The sequence below is a fragment of the Pseudophryne corroboree genome, chromosome 9, assembly GCF_028390025.1.
Source record: "Pseudophryne corroboree isolate aPseCor3 chromosome 9, aPseCor3.hap2, whole genome shotgun sequence".
Classification (NCBI taxonomy): domain Eukaryota; kingdom Metazoa; phylum Chordata; class Amphibia; order Anura; family Myobatrachidae; genus Pseudophryne; species Pseudophryne corroboree.
Window position 1 is genome coordinate 8,751,321 of NC_086452.1, and position 17,013 is coordinate 8,768,333.

Here is a 17,013-nt window from a genome sequence, read left to right on the forward strand (position 1 = left end):
ATTGGGTGCTGTGGTTGTTAGCTATTATTGTATAATGCCGTGTAGGAATTGGAAGTGATTGGATATTGGGTGCTGTGGTTGTTGGCTATCACTGTATAATGGCGTGTAGGAATTCAAAGTGATTGGATATTGGGTGCTGTGGTTGTTAGCTATCATTGTATAATGTGTATAGGAATTGGAAGTGATTGTATATTGGGTGCTGTGGTTGTTGGCTATCATTGTATAATGGTGTGTAGGAATTGGAAGTGATTGGATATTGGGTGATGTGGTTGTTAGCTATCATTGTATAATGCCGTGTAGGAATTGGAAGTGATTGGATATTGGGTTCTGTGGTTGTTAGCTATCATTGTATAATGCCGTGTAGGAATTGGAAGTGATTGGATATTGGGTATTGTGGTTGTTAGCTATCCTTGTATAATGCGTGTAGGAATTGGAAGTGATTGGATATTGGGTGCTGTGGTTGTTAGCTATCATTGTATAATGGCGTGTAGGGATTGGAAGTGATTGGATATTGGGTGCTGTGGATGTTAGCTATCATTGTATAATGCCGTGTATGAACTGGAAGTGATTGGATATCGGGTGCTGTGGTTGTTAGTTATCATTGTATAATGCCATGTAGGAATTGGAAGTGATTGGATATTGGGTGCTGTGGTTGTTAGTTATCATTGTATAATGTCATGTAGGAATTGGAAGTGATTGGATATTGGGTGCTGTGGTTGTTAGCTATCATTATATAATGCCATGTAGGAATTGGAAGTGATTGTATATTGGGTGCTGTGGTTGTTGGCTATCTTTGTATAATGGTGTGTAGGAATTGGAAGTGATTGGATATTGGGTGATGTGGTTGTTAGCTATCATTGTATAATGCCGTGTAGGAATTGGAAGTGATTGGATATTGGGTGCTGTGGTTGTTGGCTATCATTGTATAATGCCGTGCAGGAATTGTAAGTGATTGGATATTGGGTATTGTGGTTGTTAGCTATCATTGTATAATGCGTGTAGGAATTGGAAGTGATTGGATATTGGGTGCTGTGGTTGTTAGCTATCATTGTATAATGCCGTGTAGGAATTGGAAGTGATTGGATATTGGGTGCTGTGGTTGCTAGCTATCATTGTATAATGCCGTGTAGGAATTGGAAGTGATTGGATATTGGGTATTGTGGTTGTTAGCTATCGTTGTATAATGCGTGTAGGAATTGGAAGTGATTGGATATTGGGTGCTGTGGTTGTTAGCTATCATTGTATAATGGTGTGTAGGAATTGGAAGTGATTGGATATTGGGTGCTGTGGTTGTTAGCTATCATTGTATAATGGCGTGTAGGGATTGGAAGTGATTGGATATTGGGTGCTGTGGATGTTAGCTATCATTGTATAATGCCGTGTAGGAACTGGAAGTGATTGGATATCGGGTGCTGTGGTTGTTAGTTATCATTGTATAATGCCATGTAGGAATTGGAAGTGATTGGATATTGGGTGCTGTGGTTGTTAGTTATCATTGTATAATGCCATGTAGGAATTGGAAGTGATTGGATATTGGGTGCTGTGGTTGTTAGCTATCATTGTATAATGCCATGTAGGAATTGGAAGTGATTGGATATTGGGTGCTGTGGTTGTTAGTTATCATTGTATAATGCCATGTAGGAATTGGAAGTGATTGGATATTGGGTGCTGTGGTTGTTAGTTATCATTGTATAATGCCATGTAGGAATTGGAAATGATTGGATATTGGGTGCTGTGGTTGTTAGTTATCATTGTATAATGCCGTGTAGGAATTGAAAGTGATTGGATATTGGGTGCTGTGGTTGTTAGTTATCATTGTATAATGGCGTGTAGGAATTGGAAGTGATTGGATATTGGGTGCTGTGGTTGTTAGTAATCATTGTATAATGCCGTGTAGGAATTGGAAGTGATTGGATATTGGGTGCTGTGGTTGTTAGCTATCATTGTATAATGCCATGTAGGAATTGGAAGTGATTGGATATTGGGTGCTGTGGTTGTTAGTTATCATTGTATAATGCCATGTAGGAATTGGAAGTGATTGGATATTGGGTGCTGTGGTTGTTAGCTATCATTGTATAATGCCATGTAGGAATTGGAAGTGATTGGATATTTGGTGCTGTGGTTGTCTAGAGCTTTTTTAGAAATGTCTTAAAAAACATTTTTTAGATTTTAATTCTTTTTCTCTTTTCCCCCCATCATCTCTCCACTCTCCTGACTACATTTTGCATGAACATATTATTTCTTTCCTCTAATTCTGTATGTCTATTTCTGATTGGTTCGCTCTTACCCCGCTTTCCATGTTGCCGCTGCATGACCGCCATTACTCACGTTACTAACACGCAGAGCTATCAGAACACTGAAGTAACAATACTAGATTTTAGTGCAGAGATCTTTAAAACCCTTCACTACCTGGCGGATTTAATGCAGAGTATAAAAAACCCACCCGGGACTCGGGACAACCCAGCGCGCATTTGCCGTGATCTGATCAACTGTGAACGAAAAGTGACTGACGGTACGTATAACAGCGCCTCTGCTCCACACACATGATTGTATACCTACACTAGTGACTTACACATAACTAATCCTCCTGAGGCCGGAGAGACGCTCGTTCATAGATTCTTACACGTAGCTGGCAATACAGCTAAGCTGCCCACAGCGCCCGGACACAGACGGCATCCCTCATCCCACATTACACAGTCATGGTATATCAGTGCCCGGCCGTCCCTCATCCCACAATACACAGTCATGGTATATCAGTGCCCGGCCGTTCCTCATCCCACAATACACAGTCATGGTATATCAGTGCCCGGCCGTCCCTCATCCCACAATACACAGTCATGGTATATCAGTGCCCGGCCGTCCCTCATCCCACAATACACAGTCATGGTATATCAGTGCCCGGCCGTCCCTCATCCCACAATACACAGTCATGGTATATCAGTGCCCGGCCGGCCCTCATCATACAATACACAGTCATGGCATATCAGCGCCCGGCCGTTCCTCATCCCACAATACACAGTCATGGTATATCAGTGCCCGGCCGTCCCTCATCCCACAATACACAGTCATGGTATATCAGTGCCCGGCCGTCCCTCATACCACAATACACAGTCATGGCATAGCAGCGCCCGGCCGTTCCTCATCCCACAATACACAGTCATGGTATATCAGTGCCCGGCCGTCCCTCATCCCACAATACACAGTCATGGTATATCAGTGCCCAGCCGTCCCTCATCCCACACGTCCCTCATCCCACAATACACAGTCATGGTATATCAGTGCCCGGCCGTCCCTCATCCCACAATACACAGTCATGGCATATCAGTGCCCGGCCGTCCCTCATCCCACAATACACAGTCATGGTATATCAGTGCCCGGCCGTCCCTCATCCCACAATACACAGTCATGGCGTATCAGTGCCCGGCCGTCCCTCATCCCACAATACACAGTCATGGCATATCAGTGCCCGGCCGTCCCTCATCCCACAATACACAGTCATGGCATATCAGTGCCCGGCCGTCCCTCATCCCACAATACACAGTCATGGTATATCAGTGCCCGGCCGTCCCTCATCATACAATACACAGTCATGGCATATCAGTGCCCGGCCGTCCCTCATCCCACAATACACAGTCATGGTATATCAGTGCCCGGCCGTCCCTCATCCCACAATACACAGTCATGGCATATCAGTGCCCGGCCGTCCCTCATCCCACAATACACAGTCATGGCATATCAGTGCCCGGCCGTCCCTCATCCCACAATACACAGTCATGGCATATCAGTGCCCGGCCGTCCTCATCCCACAATACACAGTCATGGTATATCAGTGCCCGGCCGTCCCTCATCCCACAATACACAGTCATGGTATATCAGTGCCCGGCCGTCCCTCATCCCACAATACACAGTCATGGCATATCAGTGCCCGGCCATCCCTCATCCCACAATACACAGTCATGGCATATCAGTGCCCGGCCGTCCCTCATCCCACAATACACAGTCATGGTATATCAGTGCCCGGCCGTCCCTCATCCCACAATACACAGTCATGGTGTATAAGTGCCCGGCCGTCCCTCATCCCACAATACACAGTCATGACATATCAGCGCCCGGTCGTCCCTCATCCCGCAATAGTCATGGTATATCAGAATTCCTCTCTGTACTGGACAGACGTTAGCACTATGGCAGGATTTGTGGTCATGCACTGGTTACATGGACGTTGTGTATTCTGTCTTCCAGGAAAATATTGGATTGATCCAAATCTTGGATGCCCATCGGATGCCATAGAAGTGTTTTGCAATTTTACAGCCGGGGGTCAGACGTGCCTATCACCCACCTCTGTGACAAAGGTACCAGATATATTGTGTCATGCAGTGCGAGGACCTCTTATGTTCTTCTGACTTTCATAGGGGTCACCTGTAAAGCTGGGCGCACACCTGTACAATCACCTGACAGTTCTTCTGATTCCCGAGGAGGACCGTGAGGTCTGGTAAGAGTGTGTGTACACCTACCGTCAGGTTTTATCACAAGAAATGAGATTGCATCTGAAGATCTGGTCCTTTGGGCTTCTTAATATTCATCAGATGTGATGGTCCAATGTCAGGCAGCTCCGCCCAGTGCGCCGCGTTCCTTCCTACTCTGCTAGCGCCAGGACGACTAGGATACACCAGCAGACTGTTCTGACTAATGTGATATGACACTTGTATGTATATCTGTCCACAAAGTGCTACAATGTAGCAGCCGCAGCTTCTGTTCTGCTCCGTACACAGACTGTCAGACACAGATAGCGGCGCATGTAGAACTATTCAGCGCAGTCTCCTGGTGCGTCCCGTCGCATTGTGACTAAGACACATCTGTAAGAAGAATCACATCTCAGCTGTGATTGTGTAAGTGTGTACCTAGCCTTACTTTCAGTGTTACAGCAATACAATTAATGACAGGGGCACCTATGAGTAATAATACATCCGCATGCACTTGTCACAAGCTATAATGAAAAAAAGACAGAAAGGAACCGGGGGCTGTAGGTGACTGTTGGGGGGGGGTCACCTGTTGCCCATCAGCAGTGTCAGTTGTATTTTCTGTGGATTATTATGTCTTTATTACAGGGTACGACCATATTAGTTGTCACTCCCTCTCTGTGATTAGATAATCACTGAGGAAAAGAACATTATCATTATAATACTGTTACCAATAACGTCTACGTGTCCCATGCAGTAAATCTTTTCATTGGAATCAGATTATGAATTAGTACAGAAACGCTCTCTGTTACAATGCAGTAATAATGACAGAGTTGCACAGTAATTTGGAATTATAACGATGTCCCGTTGGATGTAAGTGACACAGTCGCTGCTCAGCATCATTCAGGGGTATTTGTTCCATTTCATAGACGGGGGAAAGAATAACAGACAGCGGGGCAGTGCGGCTGTGGAGGGTAGTGTTATAGATAATCACAAAGCCGCATTACATAGTGTGACCCTAACCCGGCCTCGTGTATATTCCCAGGCTGAGGCCCTGGCAGACTCACTGGTGTCACACTAGAGGAGGCTCTTACGTTAGTGGGGTCACATCTGTATGTATTTGTTACTGAGAGTACTAACGTTCCCCCCCTCCCAGCTGGCGTTCGGCGTGGGCAAGGTGCAGATGAACTTCCTCCATTTACTGAGTTCAGAAGCCGTTCACACCATCACCATCCACTGCCTGAACACGCCGGTCTTAGGGACGCAGATGGGTGGAGAGGCGCCGCTGACCTTCACGGGATGGAACGGCCACAAGTTTGAAGGAAAAAAATTACTTGAAAGAAATGTGCTTCTAGATGGTTGCACGGTGAGTGCGTGATATTATATAATGTGGCGCTGGTATCACGCCAGTGTGTGGGTAATTACTTACTGCGGTAATGCAATTACTGGTGAGTATCCATAATTATCCATAACGCTATGCCAATTTCATACTGCACACATATATCCATAACTAGGCGCTTCATCGCGCCCTACGGGCGCTCTTCACACCGTCGAAAGGGGCTACGCCCCCTTAACTTCTGCACGCCTTGCTGGGGTTCATGTAGATGCTGCGGGTGGAGGGGGGGTGGATTCAGGTGGGGGGGGGGGGGGGGGTGCGGGACCTATAACTATGTGATGTTATGTGTAACAATATATAGGACACGGATAAGGATGTATGTGGTATAGACATACCCGCATGAAGAGGTAAATGGTGTCATTAGACACAGAGGGGAGTGCTGGTACAATGCGGAACAGGGGCAGCTGTGTCCTCTCTCTACACCGTACCATCCTTCAGTTGTAGCAACACGGACATGTTGCGCACGCAATGTCTCCACGTGGCCGCAGGTGCACCAGTCCCCTCTGCATGCGCTATGTGCGCGCCCCCCTCAGGTGCTGTGTAAGGGATAGGGAGGAGGCGGCACAGCGAAGCATCACCGATATACCGGTAGCTACGGGGGGCACCGCAGGGGGTTATGGCTCCTGTCCTCCTGGTGAGGGTTTGTCAGGGAGTTATCCAGGAGCCGGTGGTATGGACCCTGTATGGGACACAGGGGGGTAGGGTGGGGACGCAGAGACGCGGGGCGGTAGGGAGGGGACACAGAGACGCGGGGCGGTCTGGAGGGGATGCAGAGACGCGGGGCGGTAGGGAGGGGATAGAGAGAAGCGGGGCGGTAGGGTGGGGATACAGAGGTGTAGGGAGGAGAGGATACAGAGACGCGGGGCGGTACGGAGGGGACGCAGAGACGCGGGGCGGTATGGAGGGGATACAGAGACGCGGGGCGGTAGGGAGGGGATAGAGAGACGCGGGGCGGTAGGGAGGGGATAGAGAGATGTGGGGCGGTAGGGAGGGGACAGAGAGATGCGGGGCGGTAGGGAGGGTCCCCAGTGAGGAAGCTGATGAAGAAAGGGGGGGAAGTAGTGGAGGGGGTGGACTTGTGTAAAGTGGTGACCAGACATAGATACAGTGGGTAGGATGGCCGGAGGGACTCACCGTTGGGGCTGTGGGCGGCTGCTGCAGGCTAGTAAACAGTACAGTGTTCAGAGGCAGTCTGTGCTACTATTACACACATTCCCCCCTGCTCGTGCTGCGCGGTGGATGAAAAGGGGCGTGGTCTAATGCAAAAGGGGCGTGGCCTCACTGGACTTTTCTCTCTCGCTCCGGGGGTGTTTCCAGCTTGCCTGTAGATGCTGGCAGCCCCCGGAGAGTGTGTGTGCCGGCTCTTCTCTGTGACAGGAGATGACGTCACTGCAGCACTCGGCTCCTGTCACAGCAGGAGAGCTGACGGCTGGATGTGTGCGGAGGAGGCGGCGGGTCTGTGTACATGGCGCAGGGAGGGCTATGAAAGCCTTCTCCTGCGCCACCCGTCCCTCCTAATGTCTATGCCTGTGGCAGCAGCAGCAGTTGTTGTTCGCTCTGCACCGCGGCCGTGGAGTCGGAGTGGCTGATGAGGGGGGGGGGGGAGGAGCAGAGACTTGCTACACATGTGGTTGGCGGGCTCTGTGACTCCGCCCACCGCTGTGACTCCACCCAGCGTTAAAAATGCAGGCACAGAGTCACAGGGCTAATATATAGGAGATGGTGCTACACAGATATTATGCTGGACACATATATCCATAATGGTGCTACACAGATATTATGCTGGACACATATATCCATAATGGTGCTACACAGATATTATGCTGGACACATATATCCATAATGGTGCTACACAGATATTATGCTGGCCATTTATATCCATAATGGTGCTACACAGATATTATGCTAGACACATATATCCATAATGGTGCTATACAGATATTATGCTAGACACATATATCCATAATGGTGCTACACAGATATTATGCTGGACACATATATCCATAATGGTGCTACACAGATATTATGCTGGACACATATATCCATAATGGTGCTACACAGATATTATGCTGGACACATATATCCATAATGGTGCTACACAGATATTATGCTGGCCATTTATATCCATAATGGTGCTACACAGATATTATGCTGGACACATATATCCATAATGGTGCTACACAGATATTATGCTGGACACTTATATCCATAATGGTGCTACACAGATATTATGCTGGACACATATATCTATAATGGGTGCTACACAGATATTATGCTGGACACATATATCCATAATGGTGCTACACAGATATAATGCTGGACACATATATCCATAATGGTGCTACACAGATATTATGCTGGACACATATATCTATAATGGGTGCTACACAGATATTATGCTGGACACATATATCCATAATGGTGCTATACAGATATTATGCTAGACACATATATCCATAATGGTGCTACACAGATATTATGCTGGACACATATATCTATAATGGTGCTACACAGATATTATGCTGGACACTTATATCCATAATGGTGCTACACAGATATTATGCTGGACACATATATCCATAATGGTGCTACACAGATATTATGCTGGACACTTATATCCATAATGGTGCTACACAGATATTATGCTGGACACATATATCCATAATGGTGCTACACAGATATTATGCTGGACACTTATATCCATAATGGTGCTATACAGATATTATGCTGGACACATATATCTATAATGGGTGCTACACAGATATTATGCTGGACACATATATCCATTATGGTGCTACACAGATATAATGCTGGACACATATATCCATAATGGTGCTACACAGATATTATGCTGGACACATATATCTATAATGGGTGCTACACAGATATTATGCTGGACACATATATCCATAATGGTGCTATACAGATATTATGCTAGACACATATATCCATAATGGTGCTACACAGATATTATGCTGGACACATATATCTATAATGGTGCTACACAGATATTATGCTGGACACTTATATCCATAATGGTGCTACACAGATATTATGCTGGACACATATCTATAATGGTGCTATACAGATATTATGCTGGACACATATATCTATAATGGTGCTACACAGATATTATGCTGGACACTTATATCCATAATGGTGCTACACAGATATTATGCTAGACACATATATCCATAATGGTGCTACACAGATATTATGCTGGACACATATATCTATAATGGTGCTACACAGATATTATGCTGGACACTTATATCCATAATGGTGCTACACAGATATTATGCTGGACACTTATATCCATAATGGTGCTATACAGATATTATGCTGGACACATATATCTATAATGGTGCTACACAGATATTATGCTGGACACTTATATCCATAATGGTGCTACACAGATATTATGCTGGACACTTATATCCATAATGGTGCTACACAGATATTATGCTGGACACGTATATCCATAATGGTGCTACACAGATATTATACTGGACACGTATATCTATAATGGTGCTACACATATATTATGCTGGACACGTATATCCATAATGGTGCTACACAGATATTATACTGGACACGTATATCTATAATGGTGCTACACATATATTATGCTGGACACTTATATCCATAATGGTGCTACACAGATATTATGCTGGACACTTATATCCATAATGGTGCTACACAGATATTATGCTGGACACTTATATCCATAATGGTTCTACACAGATATTATGCTGGACACTTATATCCATAATGGTGCTACACAGATATTATGCTGGACACTTATATCCATAATGGTGCTACACAGATATTATGCTGGACACTTATATCCATAATGGTGCTACACAGATATTATGCTGGACACTTATATCCATAATGGTGCTACACAGATATTATGCTGGACACTTATATCCATAATGGTGCTACACAGATATTATGCTGGACACTTATATCCATAATGGTGCTACACAGATATTATGCTGGACACTTATATCCATAATGGTGCTATACAGATATTATGCTAGACACATATATCTATAATGGTGCTACACAGATATTATATTGGACACATATATCTATAATGGTGCTACACAGATATTATGCTGGACACATATATCTATAATGGTGCTACACAGATATTATGCTGGACACATATATCCATAATGGTGCTATACAGATATTATGCTAGACACATATATCTATAATGGTGCTACACAGATATTATGCTGGACACATATATCCATAATGGTGCTATACAGATATTATGCTGGACACTTATATCCATAATGGTGCTACACAGATATTATGCTGGACACATATATCTATAATGGTGCTACACAGATATTATGCTGGACACACCTGGTGGCATGATGGTTCATTTTGAAAACTCAGTAAAAGCTAAGATGTAACTTTTATTGTTGTTGTAAATAAAATGTTGCAGTATAATTGTGCGCTATTTCCTATGTTCCGGCGCTATGCGCAGAGCGCCATATTAGAGAAACTGAGCAAAATAAAAGCAGAGAATGTAGATGTGTAAAGAAATACGGAGAGTGATTTACACCTGCTTGTCTGTTATTAGTGCTGCATCATCAGTACTGTGTGTGTGTGTGTGTGTGTGTGTGTGTGTGTGTGTGTGTGTGTGTGTGTGTGTGTATATGTACTAACATCGCAATGCGGTGACAGAGGCCCCGGTGATACCTGTCAGAGTGTGTGCGGGGGCTCTCTGTGGGGTCTGGGAGGTGACGTTTGCTGGGAGTCCCCGGGCTCCTCCTTCTCCCCCCTGCAGCCGGAAGCAGAAATGGCTGTGCTGTGGGGGAGAAGGAGCTGGGGGATCGGTGCCTGCTGCCTGGTCACCTGAGAGGGGGGTCGGTGGGGGCGGCGCTGGTCGGTCGGTGCGAAAGAAGGCCATAGGCTTCTATAGGGTATCGCCATAGAAAGATGGCGATACCCTTGGCGGTGAAAACCCGACAGCCGGGTCTTAGTACATATGAAAATGCAGTAAGACCCCCAAAAACGGGGGTTTTACCGCATTTTCCCTCTAGTACATACCACCAAAAGACTGTTATACCGAATTACCAATCTAGCAGAGTATTTATACAGCTGATCTGCCATAGACCATCCTATGTCTGCACTGAGCCTGGAACCCCTCCATAATAATTACTGAGTGATACAAAGTAACATTGTATCTTACACTGACGCTAATGGGAAAATAAACTCAATGTGTTCTGAACAGACAAATCACTCTCTTGCTGCTTTCTGACTAATAATTCCCGCTCCGCTGATCTGTGATCCGTCACGTTACAAATCCCTGACTCGTTGACCCCAGTCATTGTTTGGTTGGAATCGGTGAATGGAGGATTTGCAATGTGTTCTATTGCCCCGATACTTCTCTAATGTTTGGGCCCCTTAAGCTCTAGTATTTTGAAACTGCTATCACCCCCCCCCCCCCCCCACAGGCTAAGGAGTCATTGGTTACCCGGGTTGATCCAGCATATTCCCAGGGAAAATCTCTGTCTGAAAGGGGATTTTCTCCCAGCTCTGAATCAGCCCTGTCCTTCCTCCCTCTCTCCATCTGTTACTCCTTCCTCCCTCTGTTACTCCTTCCTCCCTCTCTCCATCTGTTACTCCTTCCTCCCTCTCTCCATCTGTTACTCCTTCCTCCCTCTCTCCATCTGTTACTCCTTCCTCCCTCTGTTACTCCTTCCTCCCTCTCTCCATCTGTTACTCCTTCCTCCCTCTCTCCATCTGTTACTCCTTCCTCCCTCTCTCCATCTGTTACTCCTTCCTCCCTCTCTCCATCTGTTACTCCTTCCTCCCTCTCTCCATCTGTTACTCCTTCCTACCTCTCTCCATCTGTTACTCCTTCCTCCCTCTCTCCATCTGTTACTCCTTCCTCCCTCTCTCCATCTGTTACTCCTTCCTCCCTCTCTCCATCTGTTACTCCTTCCTCCCTCTCTCCATCTGTTACTCCTTCCTCCTGCTCTCCATCTGTTACTCCTTCCTCCCTCTCTCCATCTGTTACTCCTTCCTCCCTCTCTCCATCTGTTACTCCTTCCTCCCTCTCTCCATCTGTTACTCCTTCCTCCCTCTCTCCATCTGTTACTCCTTCCTCCCTCTCTCCATCTGTTACTCCTTCCTCCCTCTCTCCATCTGTTACTCCTTCCTCCTGCTCTCCATCTGTTACTCCTTCCTCCTGCTCTCCATCTGTTACTCCTCTCTCCATACCCTGTGTCTCTCTCCATTTCTTTTTTCCACTCTTCTTTGGATATCTTACCCTTCTGTCTTTTCCACTACTCTCTCTTTTCCTCCATCTTGTTTTCTTCTTCTCTCCCCATCTCTTAATACCCCTCTCTGACTTCCTATCCGTCTTTCTCTACTTGTCGCCCTCTATTCCTTCCTCCTTCTCTCTCTCCGTCTCTTTTTCTCTTACTCTCCATCTCTCTCTCTCTTTGCCTTGATCTCTTTCTCCATTCATATCTCCTTCTCTCTCTTCCTCTCCTCTCCTCTGGTAAATAAGCGTATTCTCTGTGATACAGGATCCGCTGATGCTCATATATCCCTAGTAATGGTATAAGAGTGAAGTCATTCCTCTCGTTGTTGCAGGTACGGGACGGCAGCTGGCACAAGACACAGTTCATGTTTTCCACGCAAGAAACAAACCAACTTCCAGTTGTTGACATCTCCAAGTTCTCCCCTCCGCAGAAAGGACAGCACTATTTGGAGAACGGCCCGGTGTGCTTCCTCTAAGGCCGTTGGGATGACCCGGGCAGCTGCTAAGTCAAGTCTCTTATCTATTGAGAGCATTATAATAAAGGAAGGTAGCAGTGTGGGAACTGCGCAACTGATACAAAGCAATGTGCCGGCGACATTGTACCGAAGCCGGAAGAGACTTCCTCCTAAGAAGGACGTTTGCCATTTATAAGGAATAAATGACTTCAATATTGAGAGTATTTAATTTTTAATTTTTTTTTATTCAGCTTTTTTTATTTTTTTTTTCTGAATAAATCTTAGTAAGAAGAACTATATCTGTTCATGGACAAGTGAGACGCACCGTACGAGTCACCAGCCTATGGCGGAGCAGTACCGGTTACTACTCTGAGAGTGCAGTCACGTGTCTGCCCAGCGTCCTGCCAGCGCAGGGGGAGGAGGTGGCGTCTGCTCCCCTGGGGACATATACCTCTTGTTGATGGCGCCCTACCTCTTGTATGTAGCCTGGTGCTCTCCTAAACCAAGGTGCTACCTGCCCTAGCGGACCCACCCTGGCTGCTCCCCCTGTCTGTGCTGGCTACATCCTCTCTCCCTCGCCATCATTTCTCAATTGTAACTCATTATCAATTTATTTATGTGACCGGATTATCCAGCGTCGGGACAGCCATCCAGTGTACATGGTGCATAGAGAACACTCTCCCCCCGACATCCGGTGGCGCCCGTCACGCTGTTATAATATGTATATATTTTGTAACATTTACTGAAATTTTAATACAGCGGATATTTTAAAATGCTGATGTTAAGTTATAATAATTGTAACCGTGTCAGAAGTTAGCGGACGTGTTTGGCGACATTAATAGGTGCTGTGCTATTTTTTATTTAAATTGTAAAATCGTTTAAAGAATAAAAATTCATGTTTTAATTAAAAATAAAAAAATAAAAAGTTGCAGAAAATGAACGTTACGGTCAGACGCTGTCGCCGCTTCTGTTGTATTTCTTTCTTTTTCTACATTTTTATCTTCCATCATAAAAAAGAAAAGAGTTTGTCAATTCTGGCGTTTTACCTAATAAACGGCGCTGTACACGGTCAGGATTGTATTTCCGCTCTATGATTATGTGTCCCAACTGTCCCCGGACTGTGCTGTTGTTGTCCATAGCAACCAGAGTCTAGCTGTCGTTTATCCAATTCTTTGATATCTAGAAGCTGCTTGGTTACTATTGGTAACGTCTCCACTCATCCTGTATTGAAGGTTTGATACATCTCCCCCTCGGTCTGGCAGTGTGAGCAATTGTAGTACTATTGTATACATGCCACTTCCTGGGTCAGCCGGGTGGGAGGTGCCAGGGGGTATGTGATGTGGCACAGTGGGTGGTGCAGGGGTGGGGCCATGCAATTGTGTCATCATGGCTCCACCCTCACTGTATAAAGCCGCGATTCCTGGACTTGTAAGTGGTAGGGGAGGGGCAGGGCTACAAAGGCAAATTCAACATAAATATCATCATCAAACCATCCAGACTGCCGCCTTCACCAGGGCGGCCAGTGGTTATGGGATATTGGCTACTCTTTAGGGAGTATGGGAGAACCGTCTCAGATTCGGGAGCAAAGAGGGTTAAAATGTTTAAAAATGTATTCTTCTACGGCGGGACTGAGTGCGGGCTTAGATGTGCCGTGGCCCCAGACCTCTCCAGCGGCCGTGGCGGTGAAGGTAAACCCCCGATGCGCCGGGGGGGAGGAGTGTCTGAGCCGCTCACAGGGGGTCCGGGCTAGCCGGCTCCCTGTGCAGCAGGAAAAGAAAGCCGCTGCCGCCCAAGCACGCCGCACACAGTTGGGACAGCGCTAGCTGGCTTTCTGCACGGCAGAGGGGAGTGGTGGTGTGCTGTGTGGGAGTGCACCGCCGTCCCAGACCCTCTCTGGCGGCTGCGGCGAGATGTTATATGCAAGCAACCAGTACCGGAGCAGCGGCAGCACTCTGGACACTGACTGTGGGGGTCCAGGAGTTGTAGTGGCTGCACGCTGGAGGATGGGGGAGCCAGATCCCCGTACCTCCGGCACCAGGAGAGCCCTAGCAGTCACACTGCAGAGCTAGGGGAGCCCAGCGCTGGGCACAGTACATAAAATAGGATTTTAGTACCTACCGGTAAATCCTTTTCTCCTAGTCCGTAGAGGATGCTGGGGACTCCAAAAGGACCATGGGGTATAGACGGATCCGCAGGAGCTTGGGCACACTATAAAGACTTAAACTGGGTGTGAACTGGCTCCTCCTTCTATGCCCCTCCTCCAGACCTCAGTTAGAAAACTGTGCCCAGGAGAGACGGACATTTCGAGGAAAGAATTTATAATTTAAACACAGTGGGGTAAATTTACTAAGATTCGTATTTTCCCGTTTGAGGTCAAAGTTCAATCACGAATGACATCGAAAGTGTAAATATACAACTTTTTGAATTGATTACGACTAATTTACTAAGCTGCCGTATTCTGCATTTTCGGGTTTTCCGATGTCGATGTCATTCGTTTTTTTTGGCAGTGTTTTACGTGAGTGACTTGTAAAACACTGCCGACTTTAATACAATGAATCTCGGCCGGATCTGAGAGATCTGTGCTGGGCTTCATTGTGCAGCTTGTAAAAAAAAAAAAAAATGTTTAAATGTAAAAAAAAAATTGCGTGGGGTCCCCCCTCCTAAGGCAAACCAGCCTCGGGCTCTTTGAGCCGATCCTGGTTGCAGAAATATGGGGAAAAAATGGACAGGGGTTCCCCCATATTTAAGCAACCAGCATCGGGCTCTGCGCCTGGTCCTGGTTCCAAAAATACGGGGAACAAAAAGAGTAGGGGTCCCCCGTATTTTTGAAACCAGCACCGGGCTCCACTAGCTGGACAGATAATGCCACAGCCGGGGGTCACTTTTATACAGTGCCTTGCGGCCGTGGCATCAAATATCCAACTAGTCACCCCTGGCTGGGGTACCCTGGGGGAGTGGGGACCCCTTCAATCAAGGGGTCCCCCCCAGCCACCCAAGGGCCAGGGGTGAAGCCCGAGGCTGTCCCCCCCATCCAATGGGCTGCGGATGGGGGGCTGATAGCCTTTGTGAAAAGTGATTGATATTGTTTTTAGTAGCAATACTACAAGGCCCAGCAAGCCTCCCCCGCAAGCTGGTACTTGGAGAACCACAAGTACCAGCATGCGGCGGAAAAATGGGCCCGCTGGTACCTGTAGTACTACTACTAAAAAAATACCCCAATAAAGACAACACACACACACCTTGAAAGTATAACTTTAATACATCCATCCACACCTCCATATACACATACTTACCTTATGTTCCCACGCAGGTCGGTCCTCTTCTCCAGTAGAATCCATGGTGTACCTGTAAAAAAAATTATACTCACATAATCCATGGTTGAAGGCTCCTCTGTAAATCCTTTTGTAATCCACGTACTTGAAAAAATAAAAAAACGGACACCCGACCACGAACTGAAAGGGGACCCATGTTTTCACATGGGCCCCCTTTCCCCGAATGCCAGAAACCCACTCTGACTGATGTCTAAGTGGGTTTCTTCAGCCAATCAGGGAGCGCCACGTTGTGGCACCCTCCTGATCGGCTGTGTGCTCCTGTACTGTCTGACAGGCGGCACACGGCAGTGTTACAATGTAGCGCCTATGCGCTCCATTGTAACCAATGGTGGGAACTTTCAGGTCAGCGGTGAGGTCACTTTCGGTCATCCGCTGACCTGAAAGTTGCCACCATTGGTTACAATGGAGCGCATAGGCGCTACATTGTTACACTGCCGTGTGCCGCCTGTCATACAGTACAGGAGCACACAGCCGATCAGGAGGGTGCCACAACGTGGCGCTCCCTGATTGGCTGAAGAAACCCACTTAGACATAAGTCAGAGTGGGTTTCTGGCATTCGGGGTAAGGGGTCTCATGTGAAAACATGGGTCCCCTTTCAGTTCGTGGTCGGGTGTCCGTTTTTTTATTTTTTCAAGTACGTGGATTACAAAAGGATTACAAGCAGAGGAGCCTTCAACCATGGATTATGAGAGTATCATTTTTTTTACAGGTACACCATGGATTCTACTGGAGAAGAGGACCGACCTGCGTGGGAACATAAGGTAAGTATGTGTATATGGAGGTGTGGATGGATGTATTAAAGTTATACTTTCAAGGTGTGTGTGTGTTGTCTTTATTGGGGTATTTTTTTAGTAGTAGTACTACAGGTACCAGCGGGTCCGGTTTTCCGCCGCATGCTGGTACTTGTGGTTCTCCAAGTACCAGCTTGCGGGGGAGGCTTGCTGGGACTTGTAGTACTGCTACTAAAAACAATATTCATAACTTTCAACAAAGGCTATCAGCCCCCTATCCGCAGCCCATTGGATGGGGGGGACAGCCTCGGGCTTCACCCCTGGCCCTTGGGTGGCTGGGGGGGGACCCCTTG

The 17,013-nt window shown here is 46.7% G+C and overlaps 1 protein-coding gene across 3 annotated transcripts in view; it reads left to right on the forward strand.

Annotated features, from left to right (window-relative positions):
• The window catches only part of COL24A1 (collagen type XXIV alpha 1 chain), a 767,149-nt gene extending 753,580 nt beyond the window's left edge, over nt 1–13,569 (forward strand). For 2 of the 3 annotated variants that reach the window (XM_063938932.1, XM_063938933.1), the window contains exons 57-60: nt 2,344–2,512; nt 4,240–4,349; nt 5,614–5,823; nt 12,475–13,569. In XM_063938932.1, coding sequence (XP_063795002.1) covers nt 2,344–2,512; nt 4,240–4,349; nt 5,614–5,823; nt 12,475–12,618 — 633 coding nt within the window. In that variant the 3' untranslated portion in view covers nt 12,619–13,569. Of the gene's footprint in view, nt 1–2,343; nt 2,513–4,239; nt 4,350–5,613; nt 5,824–12,474 lie in introns of those variants that run through there. The other variant, XR_010186531.1, reaches the window with a different exon arrangement.
• The last annotated feature ends 3,444 nt before the right edge of the window (nt 13,570–17,013 follow it).